A 23777-nucleotide genomic window follows, 5' to 3' on the forward strand; every position below is an offset into this window, starting at 1 on the left:
ATGTTTTTAGAATTTTGATAATACATTAATTAATTGATTTTCAACTTGAAGCCAATTCAATTTTGTTTGCCAAGGGCATGTTTTCACTTTTCTTTTCACATTTTGAAATGAAGTAATTTTTTTGGGCGCACCCTGCATATTTTAATAATTTCAACATCATTGGGGCTCACCTGGATGTGCGATTGCATCTTCTTCTTCTCGTTGACCATGCCCTGCGCCCTCTCTTCTTCTTCCTCCAGTCTGGACTCCAGATCATGGAGGATCTCCTCCAGCTCTTGTTTCTTGGTAGCCAGGCGAGCTCTCATCTCCTCAGCCTCCGCAAACAGCTCGGTCTCTGCCTGCAGCTGCTCTGCTAGGATGTTTTTCTCCTCCGCTAACTTCAGAGAAATAATACTGATTAAGCATTCCAGAGAGCTCCGTTTTTGGCCTTATTCACATCAAGATTAAAGACCTGTTGGTGTTTTCGTTCCATCTCTACCAGCTGTCCCTCCACCTTTGTATGCTTCTCCTTCACCTTAACCAGTTCCTCATCTTTAGCCAGCATCTCTTCCTCCTGTCTGGTCACCTGCAGCAAAGGCTTCACCTGGAGAATAACAGACAGTTGTCATAATTTGATCTTGGACTTCAGAGGTTTATGGCAATAGTTGGGTAATAATTTGTGAATCCAATCTCATCTTCTCTTCTTTGGAGCTCACAGACAAACATACCTTAGTGAAGAGTCTCCACCACTGCCAGTGACGTAGCTTCAAGTATGCAGCACAGTTTCTTTGGAGAACCTTCAGTGCACTGAGCTGTTGTTGCTTCTTGGCAAAGGCTCTGAAGCAGCACAAGAGGGAGACAAAAATGAAACACAGAGGGCATGTGGTTACCACACAAGTGAGCCTTCGTTTTATCTGCAGCGAGTGGCACAGATGCAACCCTACTTGCGTGCCAGATAGCCGCGGCAAGCGGCCTGGAAGTAAATAATTATATCGGTAATCTTCAGGTCTCTCTCTTCCTCCAAGTGGGCCAGGACTCCCGCCCTGAAGAAGATTTTACTCTGGCCAATGCGAAACAGGTTGTTGTCAAGCTCCAGGGATTTGATCTACCGCAGAGGGAAATATTTGAAACAAGAATGACAACACAACTCATAGCTAATGAAAACGTCATAACTGTGTGTTTGCTGACCATTCTCTCGCAGGCCTGCTTGCCGTCCATAAAGCCTTTGGGGATGGCGTTAGGAGTGAGAATTTCATACCTGGACAAAGAAGTACGATTGGTTGAACAGCGAACATGATGAGTGACAACTGTGTGTAATTCCTTTCAAACTGAAATTTTACACAATCACCCAAGCTACAGAACACCAGGCGTGGAACTGAAAGTCAAGTACCTCTGTCTGAACTCTTGGAATACTATACGGTTGGGGAAGCCTTGTCTACAGATACGGATCCCTTCCAGGACACCATTACATCTTAGCTGGTCCAGAACCAGGTGAGGATCGAGCTTACCAGCCTAGCGGAGGCAGAGAGACCACAACCAGGAAACCAAAAAGAAATTTATCACCCCAACAACTTGACCTGATGAAGACTGTAACTTTGGTTACAGTGTGACATAATACGTGTGCCACATACACTGCAAGGCCACCATGAGACAGATTAGAGTTTACGGACTATTTATTGAAGACCATCATGACAGTTCTAGTGACAATGAGGAAGACTAATTTTCTTATTTACATTTTCTTAGATCACGTTCATCATATATAACTAGGGCTGCACGATATATTGTTTGACAATCATCATCGCGATGTGCGCATGCGCAATAGACACATTGCAAAGGTACTGGCGATGTATGGGGGAAAACCATCTTGGGTACCCAACATGCAGTGTGCACATCATTTCACCAATCACAATTGTAGTTTGAATAGGTTAAGATCAGGTTTTCCAAATAAGAAGTCAAATGTTCTTGGTTTAAGTTATTTTTCTTTTGTCAGATCCCAGGTGAAGTTTACTGTTAAACTGTCACCTCAAACAAATACATAAGTAACAAATGTTTATGAAGCTAAATGCTAGCATACGGTGAAAATCTAGTGGGCTAAAATCTTTAGTGTGGCTGGTCACCTGCTTAATGGTGCAGTGCATTTAAATAGAGGGAGACTTGACATCATTATCTTGGTAGACTTCTGTGCTCTGTTGAGTAACGTTTATTTTCTACTAATTCTTCATAAATATCCCAAAAATACAGAGAGGGGAGGAAAAGAATGTGTACTGATTTTCACGTTACCACTATGTTATCATGTATTTTTTCATATTGAAATATACACTGGAGGCTTACAAATAATCACAATGTTATTTTTTTCCCAATATCACGCAGCCCTAATATTTACCTAATTTGTTGTGGGTAAGAAATCGAAACTTAAACCATTTAACAGGGTGATGGAGACAGCGACTCACTCTTTTCTCATGATTGGGGATGATGCAGCGGACAAAGTTAGGGTTAGTGTTCCTCAGTGTGGCCATCAGCTTAGACAGCTGCTCTTTGTACAGCTGGCCCACAGTGCGGAACATGCCCTTCTTAGTCTTGTATGCGGCGCCAAATGCTGTCTCGTTCATGCCAGCAACTTGGTCCAGACCCACGATTCGGTCAACTGGTGATGACAAACGTGATATTGTGAGCGGCACATAAAGGAGTTAGGAACTTCAGTAAAGCTCATTTGAAACATGAAGTGGCTAAATTATAAATGCATTGATTATATTGTACATTGATTGTAACATTAACCGTTCATGTGTGCAACTCCTTCCCAGTGTTGCAGTTGAGCTCATAATATGACTATGCTACTCTGGAACCACATGGACTGTATCTTCATTTTCCCTTCAAAACATCTGCCGCAGTCGTTTTTACGTCTTAATCAGTTTTACTCTAAGGGCCCCTCCAAAATAAAAATATTCAAAGAATCTATATAACCTGAAAAAAAGTCATTGATAATATTCAGTATTTCTCACTCATTTTAACAAATTTCTCTCTATCCATGTTTTACATTGCATGTCTTGGGGGATTCACTGAAGAAAATCCAATACTTTGAATAATTATAGAGGAAGTCACCAGACATTGTGGAAGTTTGACAAAATAACAATACCGAGCCCATGTGAATCCAAAGAACATTTAAAGTGGGTGCATAACAGCCGTTGCAGAAATAGGGAATCAGTGATCTGTTATGGAGGATGTGGAATTGTTAGGAGTACATGTTATCTATCATCTTGAGCTTTTATGGAGCACAGAGACATTGTCATCAAAAGAGCCTCTCTTAAACATCAATGTCTGCAACAACACAGCCGTGTACATAAACACACACACGCACACACGCGTACAAGACACTAGCGTGAGCTAAAACATAGGGATAACATCTACAAACACCTCTTGCAGTCCATACTGATACTCATCTCCACTTGCGCTGATTTCTGTTGAAGTCAATTAACCCATTACAATAATAGTAGAAGATGCAATCACACAATTACTGTGCGATTAAAAAGACTGATAAAATCTCATTATGCACAAAACGAGGATTAGTCCAGAAAGTGATAAAGCGATCACTGCCCCATTAACCATGTTGTTGACAGTGTTCTTCCCCTTTTCATTTCTCCCCCACCATCAATCACCTTCTTTTACTTAATCCTTTCCCTCCTCCCTTTTACTCTTCCTTGTTCCCCTCTTTCATCTTTCTCTATGATCTTCCTTTGAAATCATTTGTTATGTTTTATGTTTTCTTTCTTATGATTATTTGATCTCCAAAACAAGGCAAAAGCGGTGCTGTGAAAACATCTCACCATCTTTCCAGAGTTCAGCCACAAACTTGTCAGTGGACTGGTGCAGCAGCGTGGCCACGTTGTCGTTCAGGGGGTCCATGTTCTTCATTAGCCATTCATCTGCTTTATAGTCCACCTGAGGAAACACAACACCCTGTGCTATTTGGACCACACTTATGAGCCTCTTCCTCTTGTGTTTGTCCAACTGTTTGTATGTGTTGTAATGAAAGCGACAACTGGGCTAAATGCCACAAAGACTCAAAGTCCAGTACCAAAGATGTGATTGTCCCCTCTTTTCATTTGACTGACAGGTCACTGTGTCGTGGTCATGCTATTTTAATTGGATTAGCCTGTAACACCAGGATGCCTGACAAACTAAAAAGAGCGCTGGATGAGAGCACGGCATAACAAGTAATTAACACGGTGAGGAACCTGAGATGAGGAATGTTGGTTCCCATCTGGGTTTCATCAGAATCCGAAAAAGCAAACTCACACTGTTTGGACGTTTTCTCTTCAGTACCACTTCAGTCTTGGAGGATTTATTTGAACAAGTTGAAATGAAATGCTACCTCCCGGACTGAATACTGAATGAAATCTCTTCTCAGTGAGGCATAGCAAGCTTCCCTTTGCTGGATGAATACTCATCAGAAAGTTCATACATTCAAATGCAAGAAGGCAGAACTTGGCCTTTAAGTACAACTTAAACTCCGGAGGCTCTCAAATCAGCGGTGCTGAAAGACAAACTTCCACATGGGAATGACATACTATAAGCAATGCTTTTCTCTTTACAGAGGACTTTCCACCACACAAAGGTGAAAACGGCAAACCTCTGTTATATAACTATCGCTGCATGAAGCCGTCAGTCTCTCATCAATGTGAACCAGATGTGAGAATCCTCCAGCAGCGGCGGCAGCACAACAACCGGGCTATTGTATGACGGCAATCATGGAATTGATCTAAGTCCGTGCCTTAAAACACAGACAAGTGAATGAATAAATCTAACATTTTTTGAAGTAGTAGCCAATGGTATGTATCTAAGCATTCAATAAGTGGTTCTAGTTAGAGATAATCACATACCCTCCCTGCATAGTGGATGATGCAAAAGTCAGCTTTGTCTTTGAGCTGACGTGGTTTTTGGAACTTAGTGTGGGTGCCCTGCTCCTGGAGCACTTTGTCCACAAAGGTCTTGTCTGTGGCTTTGGGAAACCAGCATTCTTCGTCCAACAGAGCCAGAATACCAGGAGGGTTATTCTGAGGGGAGAGAGCCACCTTAAAACAAATAAACATGACCAAGACCGAACATTCCATGCAGGGAAAATGACGGGGCGCCAACCGGCCTCTCGATGAGTTCGATGCAAGGCTGCAGATCGAGGCCGAAATCGATAAAGCTCCACTCGATACCCTCCCTCTGGTACTCCTCCTGCTCCAGGATGAACATGGTGTGGTTGAAGAGCTGCTGCAGCTTCTCGTTGGTGTAGTTGATGCACAACTGCTCGAATGAGTTCAGCTTAAAATGAAAGACGAGGCAGAAGTCAAGTTAGTGAGGATTTCATGACTGCAAGAGCATGTATTCAAGAGATACATTTCCACCTCAAAAATCTCAAATCCAGCGATATCCAGAATGCCGATGAAAGATGCACCCTGACGTTTAGTCCTGTCGAGGGCCTTGTTAATGCGATGGACAAGCCAACGAAATAGTCGCTCATATGTAGCTTTAGCCAAGGCTTCTACTGCAAAGTCAGCCTGTGCAACAAGACAAAGTCAGCATATTTATAATTTAGTCATGACAATTTATTTAAATAATTACTGTGCATCTTAGTGTATAGCTCTCGTAATCAGTATCATGTTGCATTATAAAGTACAATTGAAACATGCCTGTTCCTTGGTCTGTGCTTTCTGTACATAGTCTCGTCCTACTTTTATCCTTGGAGTGAGGATAGCTCTTGTGAACTCCATCACGTTCATTCCCAGCAGATGGCAAAGCTTCTGTGCCGCTGAAAGAGCAAAGAAACGGGAAGCGTCAACACATTGCACAGTGTAATTGCACATTTCACATTAGTATATGTCTAAATCTGATCATTTAAAAAAAATACTCAGGATTTATCCATCCATTGTCTATCCGGCTTCTCCTCACTAAAGCCGTGGGGGGGTCCTGGATCTTATCCCAGCTATCTTTGGGCGAGAGACGGCGTAAAACCTGAACTAATTACTAGCCAATCAGAGGGCACATTCAAATAAACAACAACCATTCCCATTCACACCTACGGGCAATTCAGAGTCCTCACTTAACCTTCTGTGCATGTTTTTGGCATGTGGGAGGAAACTAGAGTACCTGGAGAAAACCCACGCAGGCATAGGGAGAACATGAAAACTCCACAAAGATAGGTCACATTTGAACCCCGGTGCCCAGAACTGTGAGGCAGATGTGTAAACCAGTCGTCCACCGTGCCGCCATAATCCAAGTAAGTATAAAAAATATTAAATTATGTGGTCAAAATGTGGAATGGCAAATTATTCTCAGTCTAGTCATTGAATATTAGGTGGCGAACATCTGCAGGGATATTGGATCATGCTGACACGCCAAAGTTGGCTGTGGACACTTGAAGGATTAATTAGAACATCAATCAAATGAAATATAAAGAGGACAATCTTACTTCTTCCTTGAGTGTGGAATTTGTGTTTCTACCATCTGTTGTGGTGAAAGCTGAGGGCGCACTGTCTACTCATTTTCAAGATAGACAGAGTTGTTGATGTACGTGTGCGTGCGTGTGATTTATTGAAAACTCACCAGTGTTCTCTGGCATGGAGGCCTGGTCGGTATTTCTCTCTTTCTTGAAGACAATGTTGCCAAATTGCAGCACTGCTGAGACTACCTTCAACATGCCTGACAGGAAGAAGAAAAAATTGCTCTTAAACAGAAGGAACAGAAGATACTTAGTTATCGTTACTGTTGAGTGAAGCTGAGTGGAGTACACGAATGTCTCTAGAAGTAAGACTTACAGACAATCTCATCATGGGAGAAGCTCATGATGTGCATGGCCTCCAATGTCTCCTGGAAATTGTCTTTGTCCTGCTGGCCAGGGATGGGAATATTTCCATTTGACAGAAATCGGTAGTTGTTAAAGCCTTCGAGAAGCAGGTCCGCTGTAACAGGAAAGGGATAATGAAAAAAAAAAAAAAGAAAAATCTTAGCAACATTTACAGGAAAGATTTCGTCCATTCTGAGGGTAAGACTATTGATAAGCTGAGACAACTGAGAAAAACAAACAAACCATTTTAGGAACTCAAGATTGACTTTGTCCATTTTGCCGTTAACATACAGTAGCTCTTACTTGAACTGCAATATCTACCCTTCTATCCACATCCCGTTTCCAATGCATGAATGGACACTTCAGAAATAATAATAAATCAATAGGCAATATACTATGAAAAAAAGACACATAAAAGCAAAAAGCTAATTCAAACCAGCTTTCTAAGGACTCATATTCTTCCTAGGAACTAAATAAATTTCTCTGACTGGCTACAGAATCAAACTCACTTTTGAGATGCTCTCCTGCCCCTGCCAGCAAGCGGTAAAAAATGTGGAAAGTTCTCTCATCTTTGGCCTGTCTTATTGCCCGTGATTTCTCCAGAAGATCTAACAGAAAATGTTAAGAACTGGCAGTGGAAATAAAACAGGAATCAAGCTACTCCGTTTGTCAAATCTTGAGCAACTACTAGATGATATTAAACAGGCTACGGCTTGAAACTAAAGAATGGGACTTCTTTATGTGCTTTCACAAAAGCCTTACAGACAGTCATTTTGTTATTTAATATGGCAACCAAACCCCTTCAGCCCAGGAAACATCTATTATTGTCGGGGAGGTTAAACCAGCATTCATCTTGAAACTCTCTTTCAATAATCAGGATACAGGTTTCAATATTGGCCCCAACAATGTAGCCAGCGACGTCAAAATTGATTCGGATGAACTTGCCCTGTAGGAACGAAAGAGCAATATTCGTGTTAAAATCATATTTCAATTAAAAATTCTTTGTGGCACATGCATCCACTCCCTACTTGTATTTAAAACCTGTCTATGGGCTGTTCCAAATGGCACATGCAGTGAAAATGAAATTTTCCTCTCTATTAGCAAAAGACAAAACTACAGAACAGGAAAAGAAATCTCAATCTCGTGTCAGACATTTTTTTTTTAAAGATTACTCTGTATCTGTATTTGTTTTGCATCATTTGCTCCAGCACATGAAATGCATAGTAAAAGAGATAACGACTAATGTGAAACAAAATTACTACTTTATATATTCAACTAAAGTATACTTACATATAAATTCATACTGGTCTTACATTTAAGTCCTAATTCATACCCGCTCAAATATTTTAATGCTGGAGTTGTGAGGTAGTCTCACTTGCTCACGATGCAATTCTATCCTCGGAAAATTGGGGATGGAAGCATGCCAACTCCATAGTATGGAGGGTGGACATTCCATGGTAAACTCTTTGAGCAAATGTAAACTACAGTGATGGATAGAGTAGAGTTGATGTCGCTTTTTCCTTTGAATCGTAAACAGAGATAAACTTCAGTCAAAATAAAGATAGTCTGTGGGTTTAATAATTCACTCACAAAGCGGGAGGAGTTGTCATTTTTCACCGTCTTGGCATTACCGAACGATTCCAAGATAGGGTTGGCCTGAAGGAGCTGGCGTTCCAACTCGCCCTGCAGGGAGAGAGAAAACCAGGGTCATCTGGAGGTCATGTAGCTGGCCAACAACTAATGCCATCACCAAGTAATAAAAAGGAACACTGAAGTAGCATTAAAGTCCAGGGAAAAATCAATCAAATCAAGAATTGCCTTTGTAAACGTCAACGTATGAGTAATAGTTCAAAAACACGATAGAGGGTTACAATGTGTAGATTTACATGAAACACATGCAACTCCAAAAATACTAAGTGTTAAGGTAACTGTTAAGTGTGATAAAAGCTATTAAAATGCAAGCCAGACTTTCTTAAGGAGGGCTATAAACGCATCTGCATTAGATTCAACACCAAGAGAACCTTGAGAGGTCCTTCTGTGGGCGGGAAGTCAACAAGTCTAGAAACAGTCTTGACAACAAAAGTTGAAAGACATCTCTAACACATTTTTTTGCGGGGGAAGCCCAAGGAGGCCACAACACTAGAAACTAGCTGGTGTATGTTGGTGATATTGCAAAATACAGTAGATTGATTCGAACAGAGTAAAAGTTGTGAAGCCGCAAAACGACACAGAATATTAATTTCACCGCATAGCAGGTTGACTCCTTGTCCTGAGATATTCCAATGTCAAAGTCACTTAGAAAAACAAAATACTGTAGGAGTATTGACTGTCTACATCACAGAGTGCATATGATAGCACGATACACTGATTGGAAGTTAGAAAATTGGGAAATGTCCTAAAGCCTGATTTGAATGGAATACATGATACTGCTTTAAAATGATGCAGGTTAGTACACAAACACAGTAAATATGGAAATACTAATAATACATATTATACTAATAAATGGGAAAAATACTCCAGATCTTCTTCTTTTCCTTTCGGCTTGTCCTGTTTGGGGTTGCCACAGCGTGTCATCTTTTTCCATCTAAGCCGATCTCGTGCATCTTCCTCACTAACACCCACTGTCCTCATGTCCTCCCTCACAACATCCATCAACATTTTCTTTGGTCTTCCTCTCGCTCTTTTGCCTGGCAGCTCCATCCTAAAGCACCCTTCTACCAACATACTCACTCTCTCGCCTCTGGACATGTCCAAACCATCGAAGTCTGCTCTCTCTAACCTTGTCTCCAAAGTATCCACCTTTGGCTTTCCCTTTAATGAGCTCATTTCTAATCCTATCCAACCTGCTCACTCCGAAAAAATACTCCAAATAACAGACAATATTAATTTACTGAACTATTACATACCCCCACAAGTTTGCTTGGATTTCGTTGAGGTACTCGATGCATGGTCGGTTAATTGAAGTCTCTAAAGTGTGAATGTGTTCTGAAATTGGCTGGTGACCTCTTTCCAAAATTCACCTGCGATAGGCTCACATCAGTCGTTATTCGGGACCAGCACTATAGAAAATGGATGGATGGATGGATGGATACTTTTAAGTGTATAATAGTCTGTGAAGCAGTGTCAACTCAACTTCAAAAGATGGTGAGAACAGTCCTTATGGCATAGAGTGGACATGTGACGTGGAGCATAATTCAACAAGCATAAGAAATATATAATGTCTTTCATGCAGGGATCAGTCTGTCTTTTGAAGCAGACAATAACTTAAGAATCAACACGTTTACAACTTCAGAATAGACAGACGTTCCCAAGTGCTTTGGTGTGTTTCTCCACTACCTCATATTTTCTCCCCCTAACATGCGTTCTCTCAATCGCTGCGTCCACATTCCTCTGGCCTTTGCTCAGAGGCTGCCATAATGCGCTGCAGAAGGAAAGCGGGATGATGGAGGTCAGACTGATGTTAGGGGGAGTGATGAAACCCCACATTTAATAACTTGCTCACAGTGAATCACGACATCTTAAGTGATCATTTTGCCTTGTTTGCAGACTAGTGACACAAATCATGTCGTACATTTGCAGGAGACAAATGTACATTAATTAGTATTGCTTTTTTGGGTTACGTGGAAATTAGCCTTTTGGTACAATCAGAAAACATTCCAAATCGTATGGCATGCACAGAGATTTCTGGAAAATTTAAAAATCCAGTTTCAGGTTCTAACATCCAGTTCTTTTCTTTTTATCTATGCAGAAACAATATTACTATTGTGAAACCCAAAATACATACGACAGGCAGATCAGTGCAGAATCTGCAGTGATGCGAACTTTGTATCAGTCCGATGTGATAAAGAAGCAGATAAGCTGAAAGGCGAAACTCTCAATTTACTGGTGGATCCACCTTCCTAACCTCACTTACGGTCACAAACTATGTGTGTTGACTGAAAGAACAAGACCCTGGATACAAGCAGCCGAAATGAGTTAGGCGATAAAGTGAGAAGCTCGGTCATCTGGGAGGGCCTCAGAGTAGAGCTGCTGCTCCTCCGCATTGAGAGAAGGCAGATAAGGTGGGAAGGGCATCTGATTCGGATCCATCACGGACGCCTCCCTGGTGAGGCGTTCCGGGCATGTCCAGTCGGAAAGAGACCCCGGGGACGACCCAGGACACGCTGGAGAGACTATGTCTCTCGGCTGGCTTGGGAACACCTCAGGACCCCCATGGAAGAGCTGGAAGAAGTGGGTGGGGAAAGGGAAGTCTGGGTATCCCTGCTGAAGCTACTGCCCCCAGCGACCTGACCTCGGATAAGCGGTACAAAATGGATGTATGGATGGATGGATAATGAACATGACAAGTGTCCTCACATAAATAAATATCAGTATTCATAATATAATGAAAGATCATTTGAGCTGTTATTGTTTCAGAAGCACATCTCAAACTGGTTTGACATTCATTGACTGGTAGACATTCGCCGGTAACTCTTTGATTCAAAAAGGGTGGTGACCCCTGTTCTATATAAAAGAAAAAAGAATCCCCCGTTGATCATTTCTGCAATCTGACATTCACTATGATCATTGTGTGCAGTAGCTTCAAATAATACGGATATAAAAATACAGAAATGATAAACACTACTCAGTAGAATGGGATGTCAGTCCTATTTAAGCACATTTGACATATGTTTCTACTAAAACTTTTTTCTGGCTTCTAATCTCATCATCCTGTTGATTCCATGGCAGATTTAGTGGGATTCCAATGATCCTGTAAGGAAGCTGAGCCAGCACAAACAAATACCTCATGAAGAAAGAAGCTTCGATTAATCATGCAAAGCCATCATGGAAGTGGTGGATACTTGGAGATAAGGGCATGCAAACAAATATACAAAAATGACAAATATTGATATAGCAGGAGATGCACTTGCCTGTAGCTTGAATGCTTTGGGAGAGTCTGGCTGTTTGTTATGGATAAACAAATGCAAGTGTTATATCAGACACAAGCCGAGCCCCCACAAAGAATGGCTACACTGCCGTCGCATGGCATTAAGCAGCAACAAGCTACACACAAATCGATTCAGTTAGCTGCCGATTAATGTGGGACTCCTATTGAGCAAAATATGCAAAGTAGGTTATGCACGTCAGGATTAACTATAGTATAATAATGATATATTCCAAATGACCATTCACTTTTTTAAGTTAAAGGGAGAGGATGGATGATAGGGTGAGAAAGGAGAGGAAATGAAGAGGAAGGAGTCAGAGTGGGGCTCTTACTGGAATGTTGTGGTCTTTGCGTCCTTTGTGTGAGGAGGCAACGTGGGCCAGGTACTGGATCACCTTCTTTGTGTTCTCAGTCTTCCCGGCCCCTGATTCACCTCTGAAAGCAAAGGGGTTCACACTGTGGATACACGTTGTAAACAAGTCGATTTTGCAAACGCGACAGGTCACAATATGTGATTTGAACCTGAAAAAGATACTTGAAAGAAAAAGGAACAAAGGGACCGGTTGAACATCAGGGGGCACATGTTATTTTCTATAGATTAACTCATCTGCTGAAATAGTATATTGGACCACCGCCGTATGGTTTTGTGGGCCAGTTGCCAAAGTTTCCAGGCTCTTTTTTTCAGGCCAGTTTCTAATGATAGCTTGTTTGGAGAGGATCATCTACCCTTCCCACACTCAGGTCGCACAGCCTGGAACTCCATGGCCAAGACCGAAGGCAGCCCAGCAGTTCTACATGCAGCAACATACCGGTGGCTTTAGTCAACCTGGTTATTAGCGTCTCTGCACTTAGATGCGAGGGGTGAGTCCGCAAAGGCAGGATAGAGCCGAAAGGCAATGTAGGTCATCATAACTCGTTTGGCTTCATTTTTTCATAGCTGTGCATGAGTGATACCTTTCTGGAAATAACCACCATCCTTACCAGGCTTTTTATTCATAAAAGAAATGTTTTACTAAGTGATATTTTGCATTGTAAATGTTGTCTGACTCATGCTCACTGCTAAAACGTATCCATAACCACAAAAGTGTGACATTCTACAAGTTTTTTTTTTTTAATTTCAACAGCTACTCCCTGTTCTTGTATTTAAAATCCACACCAAATAGACGCAAGGAAGCGTATACAGGACACTTTTAATGGTGTGCTTCCATTTCGTATCAGAATACCAACTGGGCTTGGAAGATGAAACTTGGATTTATTACCCAAAACCCAAACAGACATCGGAGAACATACAAACCCCACACAGTTGAGGCTGGATTTGAACCCAGGTGCTCCGAACTGTGAGGCAGATGTGCTAACTGTCGACCACCGTGCCATGTAGAAAACATAAGGTACAATTTTCAAGAAACTATCCAATTAAAAAAAATTCAGACTACTTTGGTAGAAATCTGCGAATACATGACTTTGTTTCACTGTTGGAGCCTCTTTTCTGCAGCAATCTAGCAAAACAGTTGCAGGAGAGCTTATAACCTCCCTTGAAGTTGGGATATTATTGCAACTGTATGTGGTTTTACGCAGCAAAATCAGACAACTAGAAGTGTGATTATGTTAGTAACCAAACTAACTGTGGTGCAAAGACACTTGTTGGAGAGCGGCATCCCCTGTGATTGACTGAAGACCAATCAAGGAAAGTGTGTGACTGCAGCAGGTCAAAATCAAAAAGCTAAATGATTATTCTATAGATGATGAGGGCAGGGGCCCAAACATATCTGGGTGGACAACCACTCTGGTATTTGCAGTAATCTTAAACTAAAAGATGACAAGGTGAGGGATGAAAATGGGAATGGTTAGTGAGAGAACAGACCAAGCAAGATATTTACACTGAGCTTTCATTAAGGCCAAAGTAATACAAATAATCACAATACTCACGTGCAAAGAATTGATTGGTCCTCACGATCTGTTGAGATGAGAAAAGAACAGTCACCATCTTTTCATGAGTTTTGGGATGCAAAAAAACATTTGGAAACTTTTGAATCCAAAGTTTCATAAACATGTGCAGACAGCAGTGTGACAAAAAAAAAAAAAAGACGTTGCATTCAACAAGACAGAGGTCCGTCTACAACAACCGTTAACAACCATTAGTTGACACAACTAAAGTCAAAGTTTTGCACCTTGCATTACAGGACAAAACAGACCCAAGTCTGGTGGACAGGATTAGCTTTGCTCACTGAGGGGACTGTAAATTGCCCATTGGTGTGAATATGAGTGGAAAGGATTCTTTGTTTCTACATAAGTGCCCTGTGATCGGCTAGCGACCACTTCAGGGTGGACCCTGCCTCCTGCCCGAAGATAGCTGGAATAGGCTCCAGCATGCCCATGACCCTAGTGAGGATAAGTGTTACAGAAAATGAATAGCATTATTGTGTCGATGTACAATGTTAGAAGATAAATATAGGTTCAGCCAAAAACTTTTCAACGAGGACAGTTGATCAATTTTTTTCTGGCCAGTGATTACATGTGAAGCAGTTGTTTTTCTTAGAAAGAGGGAAAAAAATAACTGCTTTAAAAAAACACATCTATCTCCGCCAGTATTTAATCGACACCAAAATGTAGCATGTCTCCTTTTGTGTCCAATATAAACCTGTAGCCCAACTGAGGTCTGGTATGCGACACTTAAAACCTTAATTATTGGGTAATATTAACATTCTTGCTGTCCAGGTCTTAATCATGGAGTAGCTTACTTCATCTATGGACTATCCAAGCGTGCTTTATAATCCATTTTTTTCCCCCATCAACAAAAAGTGTGAAGTTTAACTTTGGTTAACGCAAAAGGCCTTTCTACTCTACTCCTCCATTCTCCTAAGAAATGAATCAGATGCCAGTTGAGGTTGCAAGTGGTTACAAGCTTATTTTCTCTCTAAAAAAACGCCTTGTAGGTTTATAGTTTCTTTTTCTTCCCGCTTCCATCAATATCTGCTGGAATTCTTGTGGTAGGAAGTGAGGCGCTTTTTCATTTCCTGTTAGATAAATTTGGAAACACCTCTCCATACTTTCAACTCAATGCTGGCAAAACCAACACATTTACCAAACGATACAAGACGGCAATGTGTGTCTGGTTGTTTGATTTACAAACGTGAATCAAGTTTACGATTCAGATTACCCTTTCTAATGGGCAGTGCAGGCATTCGGCAAAATGGAGTTGTGAAGACATTGACTGCATTTCTGTTTTAAGCCAACATGTGATAAAGAGCAGGGCTGTACAGTTGTTGTGATCTTGCAACTTCTTCACATTTACATTTTACAACTCAAACGGTTGTCAAGAAGTTATCTTTCAGCAAAGAAATGACTTTTTGTCCTCACGCATAAATATGAGCTTGTCTAAAAATGCAGACAAGCTAGAACAACATATACAAAGGTTAAAAATATGTCAAACGAAAATAATACCCTTTGTGTTGAATGTTGGGAAAGATTAATAAGCTTTGTCCCACAACTGGTTACATTTCCCACAAGTTTGACCAGACAGTCTGCCTTCCACAGCCAGATCTATGCAAACCTGATGGGTCCTGCTCAGAGCCCTTTATCTCATGCATGCAATGCAGAAGCCAAAACAAGCACACTCACAAAACAGTTACATCAACCAGCCTTGAATGATTAAAGTAGGAGGTCGTTTGCGTGTATGACATCATGATTAGAAAAGTAACACCAGATCATTTCTGAAATCTGCACAAAATGACAAACCAGTTTAAAATTGTACTGATGTTGTAATTTTACACCCTGAGCACTGGAGCAAATCAGAATCAGTCACATGGAGCTGCCTTAATGGCCCCCGTGAGACAGGAAAGATAAATTATCTCCACAGGACATTTACATCCTCTGGCAGCAGGAGTCATGACGGAAGAACAAAATGAAGAAAAAAGTGGAACAAACATCTGTGAACATCCATGAGCTCTGCAGTCACTTTTCTGTTCTACTCATCAGACAACTATTTCTCCTCTTAAACTCTGTTGCTTTTGTTTTTATTCGCTTTCATTTGACCTTGCTCTCCTGTGGAGATCCATCATCTTCCAGTGAGACTATCATTCCTTTCATCCCACATCCCCTGTCGTTTTATGAAAGTTATTGCTATCAACCCATGATCCCTAAGCTAAAACTAAAAGAAAGTATCAATCTGTCCATTTTCTGAGGTGCTTATCCTCACAAGGGTTGCGGGAGTGCTGGAGTCAGCTATCATTGGCCGGGAAGGCCACCCTGGACTGGTTGACAGCCAATTGCAGGGCACATAGAGACGAACATCAGTTGCACTCACAATCACACCTAAGGGCAATTTAGAGTCTCCAATCAATGGATGTTTTGGGGATCTGGGAGGAAACCGGAATGCCTGGAGCAAACCCATGCAGGCATGGGGGAGAACATGCAAACTCCACACAGGCAGGGGGAAGGATTCGAACCCTGGACCTGAGAAATGTGAGGCAACCCTCTGACCACTTGCCCCACCGTGCTGTACAAGGCAGTACTAGAAGAAAAATGGGTGAAAAGATGCAAAATCTTCCAATACAACATCCACTGTTCTGTTCTGTACTGAATCGGCTCTTCAAACAGCATTTGGAAGCATGTTCTCGCTGAAGCAAATTAGCAGATGACAGTGTCTGGCAATAAATAGCTCAGTTTTAGATTTCATGGCATTTAGATTCTTGGAGCGGTTAGCGTATTCTAATGCCTTCATTAATTTTGAAACTTGTTTAATAGTGTAAAAACAACAACCTGGTCCATGCAGCCACCTTGACCCACTTGGCAGGTCGTTGTTAGGCCATATTTTCCCAGGATGCCATGCAGGCAAGGTGTGGGTCAACCAAATGGAACGTTTTCTTCCTTGCCAGAAGCTCATTACTTCCTCAGTAATTCTCACTTTCCTTTTCCCTCTGTAGCTCTCATTTCCCTCTGCTCCACTCCACCTCACCTTTCCCCCAGTATAACCTCTGAACTGACGGTGCGAAGCCAGGTCACTCCTACCTCATGGAGCAAGAATAATAAATGAGTAAAAAGTCCATAATTCCTATCCCAAAACGACAGTTGTTTTTTTTTAATTTTTTTTTTAAACTTTATCAGAACCTGTAGGTGCACTGTAAAACACGTGACAGCTACTTCTTTCTATGTATGTAGAGGCAGTTATGCAAAGGCTGAATGGAAATTATGTAAATAAGACCGCAAAGTCATTTATCATTCTAGTTGTAAATTAAGACTGTGGGAATATATATGGCCCTGCTTGTAGTGTTGTAGCACAGATCACTGGAGGGAGAACCGGCCAATGGCAATTTAATGGTCAACCACACAGAAATACTCTATTAAACTGAGCGTCTGATGTATATTGAAAGTATTGTAGATCATGCTGAAGGGAGCAAGTAGTTTCAAGAATCAACATGTGTGTGTGCGTGTGTGTGTGTGTGTGTAAAACCTTCACACATACGCAACACGAATGTCACTTTCGCTCAGTGTGTCTGGTAGGGTTCTTTTTGCTGATAATTTAGCGCCAAGAGGATTAAGCAAACACTAATTCTCCACATTCCAGAACATTCGCACTCTTCCGCCACCTCAACCAAAGTCCAAATGATTTCCATCACTCCCATTTATCAAGTTTGTGCTAAGGGACCACTCTTATGTTGAGGCTTCAAGAAAAATGTCTTTTAAAAAAATTACACAAAAATGTTGAAACTCACCCTAACATTCCTCAAATTAATGTACTTTCAGACCTGAATTTAGCCCCACCATTTATCAGTGCTGTCGTAGGGAACAAGGAAATCCAGCTCAACTTCAATCCCTGAATATTATGTCATGTGCACAAATGTTTAGATGTGTAGAACTAACCACTTTGTCACAGGTAATCTGCGGGTAAGCAAGAGGAAATTTTAAACTTAAAACAGCAGTTTTGTTTTTTTTTACCCTTTGTTGTCCTTGCAACTGGGCCGATGTAACACATTTCTTCCATACTGCTGCTCGAGCTCACAATTTGCTTGATAAAAGAAGTCGTAAAATTCAGTTGAATGCAGTGAAAGGTCTGCTACCGTAGCAACCATTTCACACGCATCAGAAATCCTGAGCACTCGCGCTACTCATCTCTATTAGATTTGGTGACATTTACCCACAGCTGCACACTCATCAGCTCTCTCAACTCCCCCATTTAAAACGAAACGAGATTATTGTACATTGCTCCACTTCAAAGGTATTTCCCACACTGTAGCCAATTCCTGTATTTTTTTGCTTTTATTCTTATACGAGAGCAAGATCAACAATTCAGTATTTGGATCTAGATATGAAAATGTAAAGTAAAGAGTATTTCGCCACAGGCTCCTTCAGTGATTGTTTTCTCATCAATTCATGGTTCAGTAAATATGCAGGAACCCATACAATTACAGTTACTGGAGTGCAGTTCTGCTTGTAATAGGCGCAAAAAGTAGAAGAGCAACAAATTACATCATAATATGTTTGGCATTAATGACAGTAATTACCTAGTTAGGATATTTACAGACCTCTGGCTTACAGATAAAAGACCTGATGTAAAACTATGCATGTTTCAGTACATTCACTGCGGCTTTCTGTAACCGCTGAATGACTAAGCATTAGTCATTTCCATGCTGTCGGACCAGCTGCCAGTTTGGCACTCAATGGTATGCACGGACCTACGGAGAGCAGGCCAGACAACCCCACAGAGCTGACTGGCCATTTGTGTGAACCAATCGCTGCGTGTGTGCTGGAATTCAGCAGTCCCTATCAGCACCGGGGCCTCTGGGGTGCAGAGTGGGCGGCGGTTTTGGCAGGTTGGTGGTTTAACGTGTTTAGGGGAAATGGGAAGCAGGTGAGTAGAAGACAAAGCGTTGATGGTTAAGTACATTTTGACGTTATATTTAATCAACAACCTGTTGCCCCAGATAGGAAAGCGATTATTTTGTGCCATTCAGTATCAAAAATGTCATGAGTAGCTTTGTGGACTGTTGACCTGCCTCATTTTGACTCACTTTGAAGACGTAAATGTGAATCTTCAACAAAAGGAGGAATGCGTAACTTCAAGAGGTGACAGACCACACACCAACCAACTAGTGTGGTGGGAACAGATCAGAGAAGAGCATGAACAACTGGAAATACAAAATTACCAGTGAAAGAGTGGAACATTGGGGGCCCGACACAGGGCAGAAAGCACAGAATATAAATCGCTTCTATATATATAGAACTGTGTCACCCACTAACATACTTGCAGATGAAATGCTAGGGGTCTTTCTGCATTGATTGAGGTATGGCTGGTGACGGCATTTGGCAGCTGAGATCACAGACCAAAATAGTTTGGCATCAGGGGTTGGTAAATGTCCCCACCCTCACAGAAATGAGTTAGGGACCTACTGTGCTGGGTGTAAAGCTTGATAGACACAACGACAGGGAGGAAAGAGAGGAAGCCATAGTTGTGTACGCCGGCAGTACAATTACATGCTGTTAATAGAGTACCTTAATGAGGTACCTCGCCTGGAAATGTTCCCTGCACACAAGCTTATTTATCGGTGCGCATTTTCAGGAAGGGTGGGGGTGGATAATAAAATACAACTTCCAGACTTCTTGAACTAGGTTCAAAACTATAAAAATACAATCACTGAAAGCTGAAAGGGAACATGAATCCCAAATTACATATCCCAACAAACTATTCCAGCTAGAAATCTTTATTAATTTTTTGAGATCAAAATAACGTGAGAGCGATCTTTGGAAAACCAAGCCATCAATCCACTGATGACCAAATACAGACTAATACTCACAGTGGAAAAATGAAATCCAACTTTCAGAATTCTCTCAAAATATTTAAAAACGTTGCTTTCTAGTGTCTATGGCATGCATGCTTGTTTTAAATCACTAGAATATCTGAGCATGCAACTGATGAAACGAGCCATTGTCTCTTCTGTGGTGGTGACCTCAATGATCTATGAGATCCAACTTAAAAAAAAAAAAAAAAATAAATAAATCACTTAATTGGGGCGGCCTGGCACTCCTTTCCACATGCTAGCTGTGTCATTCGCATAACAGCAGGGGAAATTGGCAGTCTCGACAAATTTCCTGGCCAGGTCCTCTTCTGACCTGTGAGTACACCATGATGATTATGCATTCCCTTTAAAAAATTCCAAGGCATGCAGAAATGAGGGAGACAGGTTAAGATGTGATAAGTTACTGAGTAGACGCACAATTCAAAGCATGAAAAAATTACTCGATCGGTGCACCGACTCAAAGAGACTTACTGTAACCACAATGAAATGCTTTGAACTTTCAAAGCCAATTAATCAAAAAGATAAACTTTTATTACGAAAGGTACATTTGTAACAGTGCCATGCAAACGCACTGAAAACAGATGCACAGGTGGCTTGAATTACATAGAAGAATTTTTGAATTATAAGTTTCTCTCGCTTCCTTATTACTTGGCACATTGTCAAGCATACTGCAAAGGTGCACAAAGGGAAAAAAAAATCAGAATTTACAGTGTGTGAAATATATTGCATGTTATAAGTGCTTCTGGCTTGAGGTAGTGGATGTATAAATTCCAAGTTTATATTTTGAAAAAAAGTGTTGCTGTAAAACATAAATGAAGAACAGCACATATGGTTGGTGTAGGTGAAATAAGAAACTGAAAAATAAAAAGGTGACACCGTTAATAAAACCACACCCTACATGTTTTTTATTGTGAGGAGCTCATATGGTGTACAAAACATTATTGGACTGAGAAATACATTCTTTGAAATTTAATGTGTTTATTTCACGATGACTCATGAAAACAGACGCCTTGGTAACATAGCACAAACAAATCCTTTAAGTATTTAGGTATTAGCATTAGAGATTAAAAAAAAAAAAAAAAAGTCCATGTCCGCACTTTCTAGTCACAAGTCTTGGCATCTGGGCTGATAACATCTGTTGAGTGGGGGTATGAGTGGAAACAGACGTAATGATGTCACACTTTAGTCTGGACTGTTGATAGTGTTGTTCCTACCTACACTTCTGCTTGCTATAACCACTTGCCACGATTAACTCTGCATCCCCTGACACATGCATTCATTGGTTGCAACATTAAGTAGACCGCACAGTCAAATGAGATCCAATCAGATAATAACAGCAGACTTCCATCAAGACTGAAGGATTTTAGGGCTAATAGCTGAAAGGAGTAGTAGGTCATTTCCACCAGATAAAACAGCTTACATTAGGGGTGCCCAGACTTTTTTTTAACCCCAAGATGCTCCCTAACTGTTTTAAGGTTATGTTGCCTGCTATATTTAAAATACTGAATTAGCTTTTTGCACACTGTATTGTCTGTGCTTTCATCCTGGATCAGGCTGTGCCAAGGCGGGATTTTAAAATTACACACCATCTCATCCTGAACTTTCTACTTTGGCTTGAGACCAGACCTTTCCCACTCAGAAAAGAGAAAATCTCATCCAGTTTAACCACTTTTTCTTCAATTATTCACATACTCCAATAGTTATTGCATCTTAAAACAATAGCATTTCTTTTTTAACTTTCTGCATTAATATCAAAAGTAAATCTAAGCAGCATGTCTAGCTCGTCTCTGCTCTACGTTGCCCAGAATGTATTGCTAACTAAAGCAGCGGTGGTGGACGCTGTCATTGTAAAACACATTGATGGGCTGTGAAAGTACTGCAACATTTGTAATTATGTGTGTACGTCTTTAAGAGCGGGGTGTGGGGTGTAAGGTAAACTAGGAAAAAGGGAGTGTGGCAGAGGAGTGGTAGTTGTTAAAGAAAGTTCTGTGTGGTGCCGAAAAGAAACCAGTGGCTTCTTTTCATTTTTGACATACGTATGTGAATGTGCCATTGGCTGTAACAACCAGTCATCCCTCACTCATTGAATCACATTGCAAAATGCCACAAACTGAATAGCTGTATGTTATACTTTCAACTTGCATTGGATTATTTTTTTTTTGCCGCGCAACCCAGAATATCTGCGAAGAGACTGTATCAGCAGTGCACAATTGCGCACGGGCGCAGTTTAGAGGGAACATTGGCTGATGTCTTTTTTTTTTTTTTTTGGCACACCGTCCCGCGATCGACCAAGATTGCCTTGCGATTGACTTTTCGATCGCGATCGACGCATTGAACACCCCTGGCCTACATCAGCCAAGTAAATTACCTCCTACTTTTATGGTACAAAAAAAACACAAGAGTCCAACATGGAGATAAAGATGGTATGTAGTTGGATGGTCCGATAAGAACCCCTGTGCATGTGGCATAATACACAAATTAAACATACATTTGATGGCAGAAACAATTTACCAGATACTTTACACCGCCTCTACCAACCTGACTTACAGTATTTAATAAAACATTAGTTTGTTTTTTTTTAAACATTTCCAATAGTACCTTTTGTTAAAGAAGTCATGTTTTGTTTTTCTGAGGCTGTTACTGTTCACTGGGTGTCAGCCTCAGGCAAATGACAGGAGGGGGGGGGAGAGAGAGAGAGAGAGAGAGAGGAGAGAGAGAGAGAGAGAGAGAGAGAGCTGTTGCAGGAGATATGGCCGAAAGTATTTGGCAAAGTAATCGATTGCAGATGGCAATCGTTCGGATGGCTTGTTATTCCACAGAGGCTCTTTGTGATGGCTAGGCCAGCCATAATCCAACCGAACAAGGCTGTTTTCATGTGTATGTCTATGCATGTGTGTTTACGCTGGCACCTCTAATATCAGAGTGCTAAGCCCTGAAGCTCCATAGGAATCCAGGCACACACTGGGGAGCAGGGACCCAATCACAAAAGGGAGCGTATTACTGTGTCAAGCTGTTTGATAATGTAAGACTGATCAGATGAAATCTGAATTTGTTAGGAACGGTCACTCCAAAGGATTGGGAAACACGACCTTGCAACGTCACGGTGTGCTCAGATTTAAAGAAGTAAAGAAATTTAAAACATTAGGTATCCATTGTTGCATCCGTTTTCTTGCACTTATCTGAGGCCGGGTCACGGGGGCACCAGCTTAAGATGTCTCGACAATTTCTACAGCGATTGCAGCTTGCAGGTAGTAGAATTTATCAATGCAAACTATAATATTGGCCAGTGTGTTTTGTCTAGCACAAATGATGCTACCAACATTAAAGTGTACAAAATGAAAGAAATCAATTAATTAAAGACTGGTGTTATAAAGTGTCAAGTGATCTCTTATAGTATCTTCCTGCTGATATGGTTAAACATTTATCTAGTAGCACAAGTGAAGCTTTTAACTATTTCCTCTGAGACAGTCTGGAGAAATGATCACTAAAATGGGTTGTTTTTGACTTCTGGATTAAAAAAAAGAACTCAAAACTTTGAAAAAAAAAAGTGCTACTCTATCTGATTTTGAAAAGAAAAGGAGCATTTTGAACAGGTTTGTTTTAAAAAGGTGAAGACTAATAATTACTTTCCATAACTTTTCAACACAAGATCAGCTTTATTAATTTGTACCTTTACCATGTACAGTATAATTAAAATACACACTGTCCTGTAATGCATGTTGTGTTTTTAGATTGGTACAATATCATTGCATAAGAGAAATACAGTATGTGCCTCTTCCGAAATCAGTGTAAACAACACTAATGGTAGGGGAAATACTGAGGCGTACGCATATGGTGAGGAATGTATCTCAACTACAACTGCGGACGAAGCTATAAAATCAAACCAGAAATATAAACGTATCCGGCATGACTTCCACAGCTGTCCGCTCTTAAAAGATCCATCTGCCAAAATGTAGTACAGTGTGGGCGTGCGGCTGCGTGTTTGCTTGGGTGAGCAACAGACTGCTTCAACAGGCCTTACATTTGTCTGAAAGTCATCTCTCCAACATCCTCAGTGTACAGACAGGCCTTTTGAAGACTCGGACACCCTTTCCTTAACACACCCGCACACACTAACACACTCGCGCGCACACACACTCCGTCTGACCCACCACACCTGTCATATCACTCAGGCGATATGTGTACCCTCCACTGGCTTTGCTCGCCCTCGTGGCCCCCCAAGAAAGGCCTCGTTTCCAAGTAAAGATTTCGA

The 23777-nt window shown here is 41.1% G+C and overlaps 1 protein-coding gene across 4 annotated transcripts in view; it reads right to left on the minus strand.

Moving 5' to 3' along the window:
- LOC133513948 (myosin-10) overlaps positions 1–23777 on the minus strand; it is a 47120-nt gene that overhangs the window by 8217 nt on the left and 15126 nt on the right. For 3 of the 4 annotated variants that reach the window (XM_061845064.1, XM_061845066.1, XM_061845065.1), the window contains exons 4-23: positions 13659–13686; positions 12065–12167; positions 11719–11748; positions 8399–8491; positions 7691–7754; positions 7318–7416; positions 6780–6923; positions 6568–6663; positions 5655–5773; positions 5370–5522; positions 5113–5286; positions 4857–5030; positions 3801–3915; positions 2430–2623; positions 1370–1491; positions 1168–1237; positions 924–1084; positions 708–816; positions 452–583; positions 171–377 (exon numbers count right to left, since the gene is read on the minus strand). In XM_061845064.1, coding sequence (XP_061701048.1) covers positions 171–377; positions 452–583; positions 708–816; positions 924–1084; positions 1168–1237; positions 1370–1491; positions 2430–2623; positions 3801–3915; positions 4857–5030; positions 5113–5286; positions 5370–5522; positions 5655–5773; positions 6568–6663; positions 6780–6923; positions 7318–7416; positions 7691–7754; positions 8399–8491; positions 11719–11748; positions 12065–12167; positions 13659–13686 — 2387 coding nt within the window. The remainder of the gene's footprint in view (positions 1–170; positions 378–451; positions 584–707; positions 817–923; positions 1085–1167; positions 1238–1369; positions 1492–2429; positions 2624–3800; positions 3916–4856; positions 5031–5112; positions 5287–5369; positions 5523–5654; positions 5774–6567; positions 6664–6779; positions 6924–7317; positions 7417–7690; positions 7755–8398; positions 8492–11718; positions 11749–12064; positions 12168–13658; positions 13687–23777) is intronic. The other variant, XM_061845067.1, reaches the window with a different exon arrangement.

This window comes from Syngnathoides biaculeatus, chromosome 16 (assembly GCF_019802595.1).
Source record: "Syngnathoides biaculeatus isolate LvHL_M chromosome 16, ASM1980259v1, whole genome shotgun sequence".
Taxonomy (NCBI): Eukaryota; Metazoa; Chordata; class Actinopteri; order Syngnathiformes; family Syngnathidae; genus Syngnathoides; species Syngnathoides biaculeatus.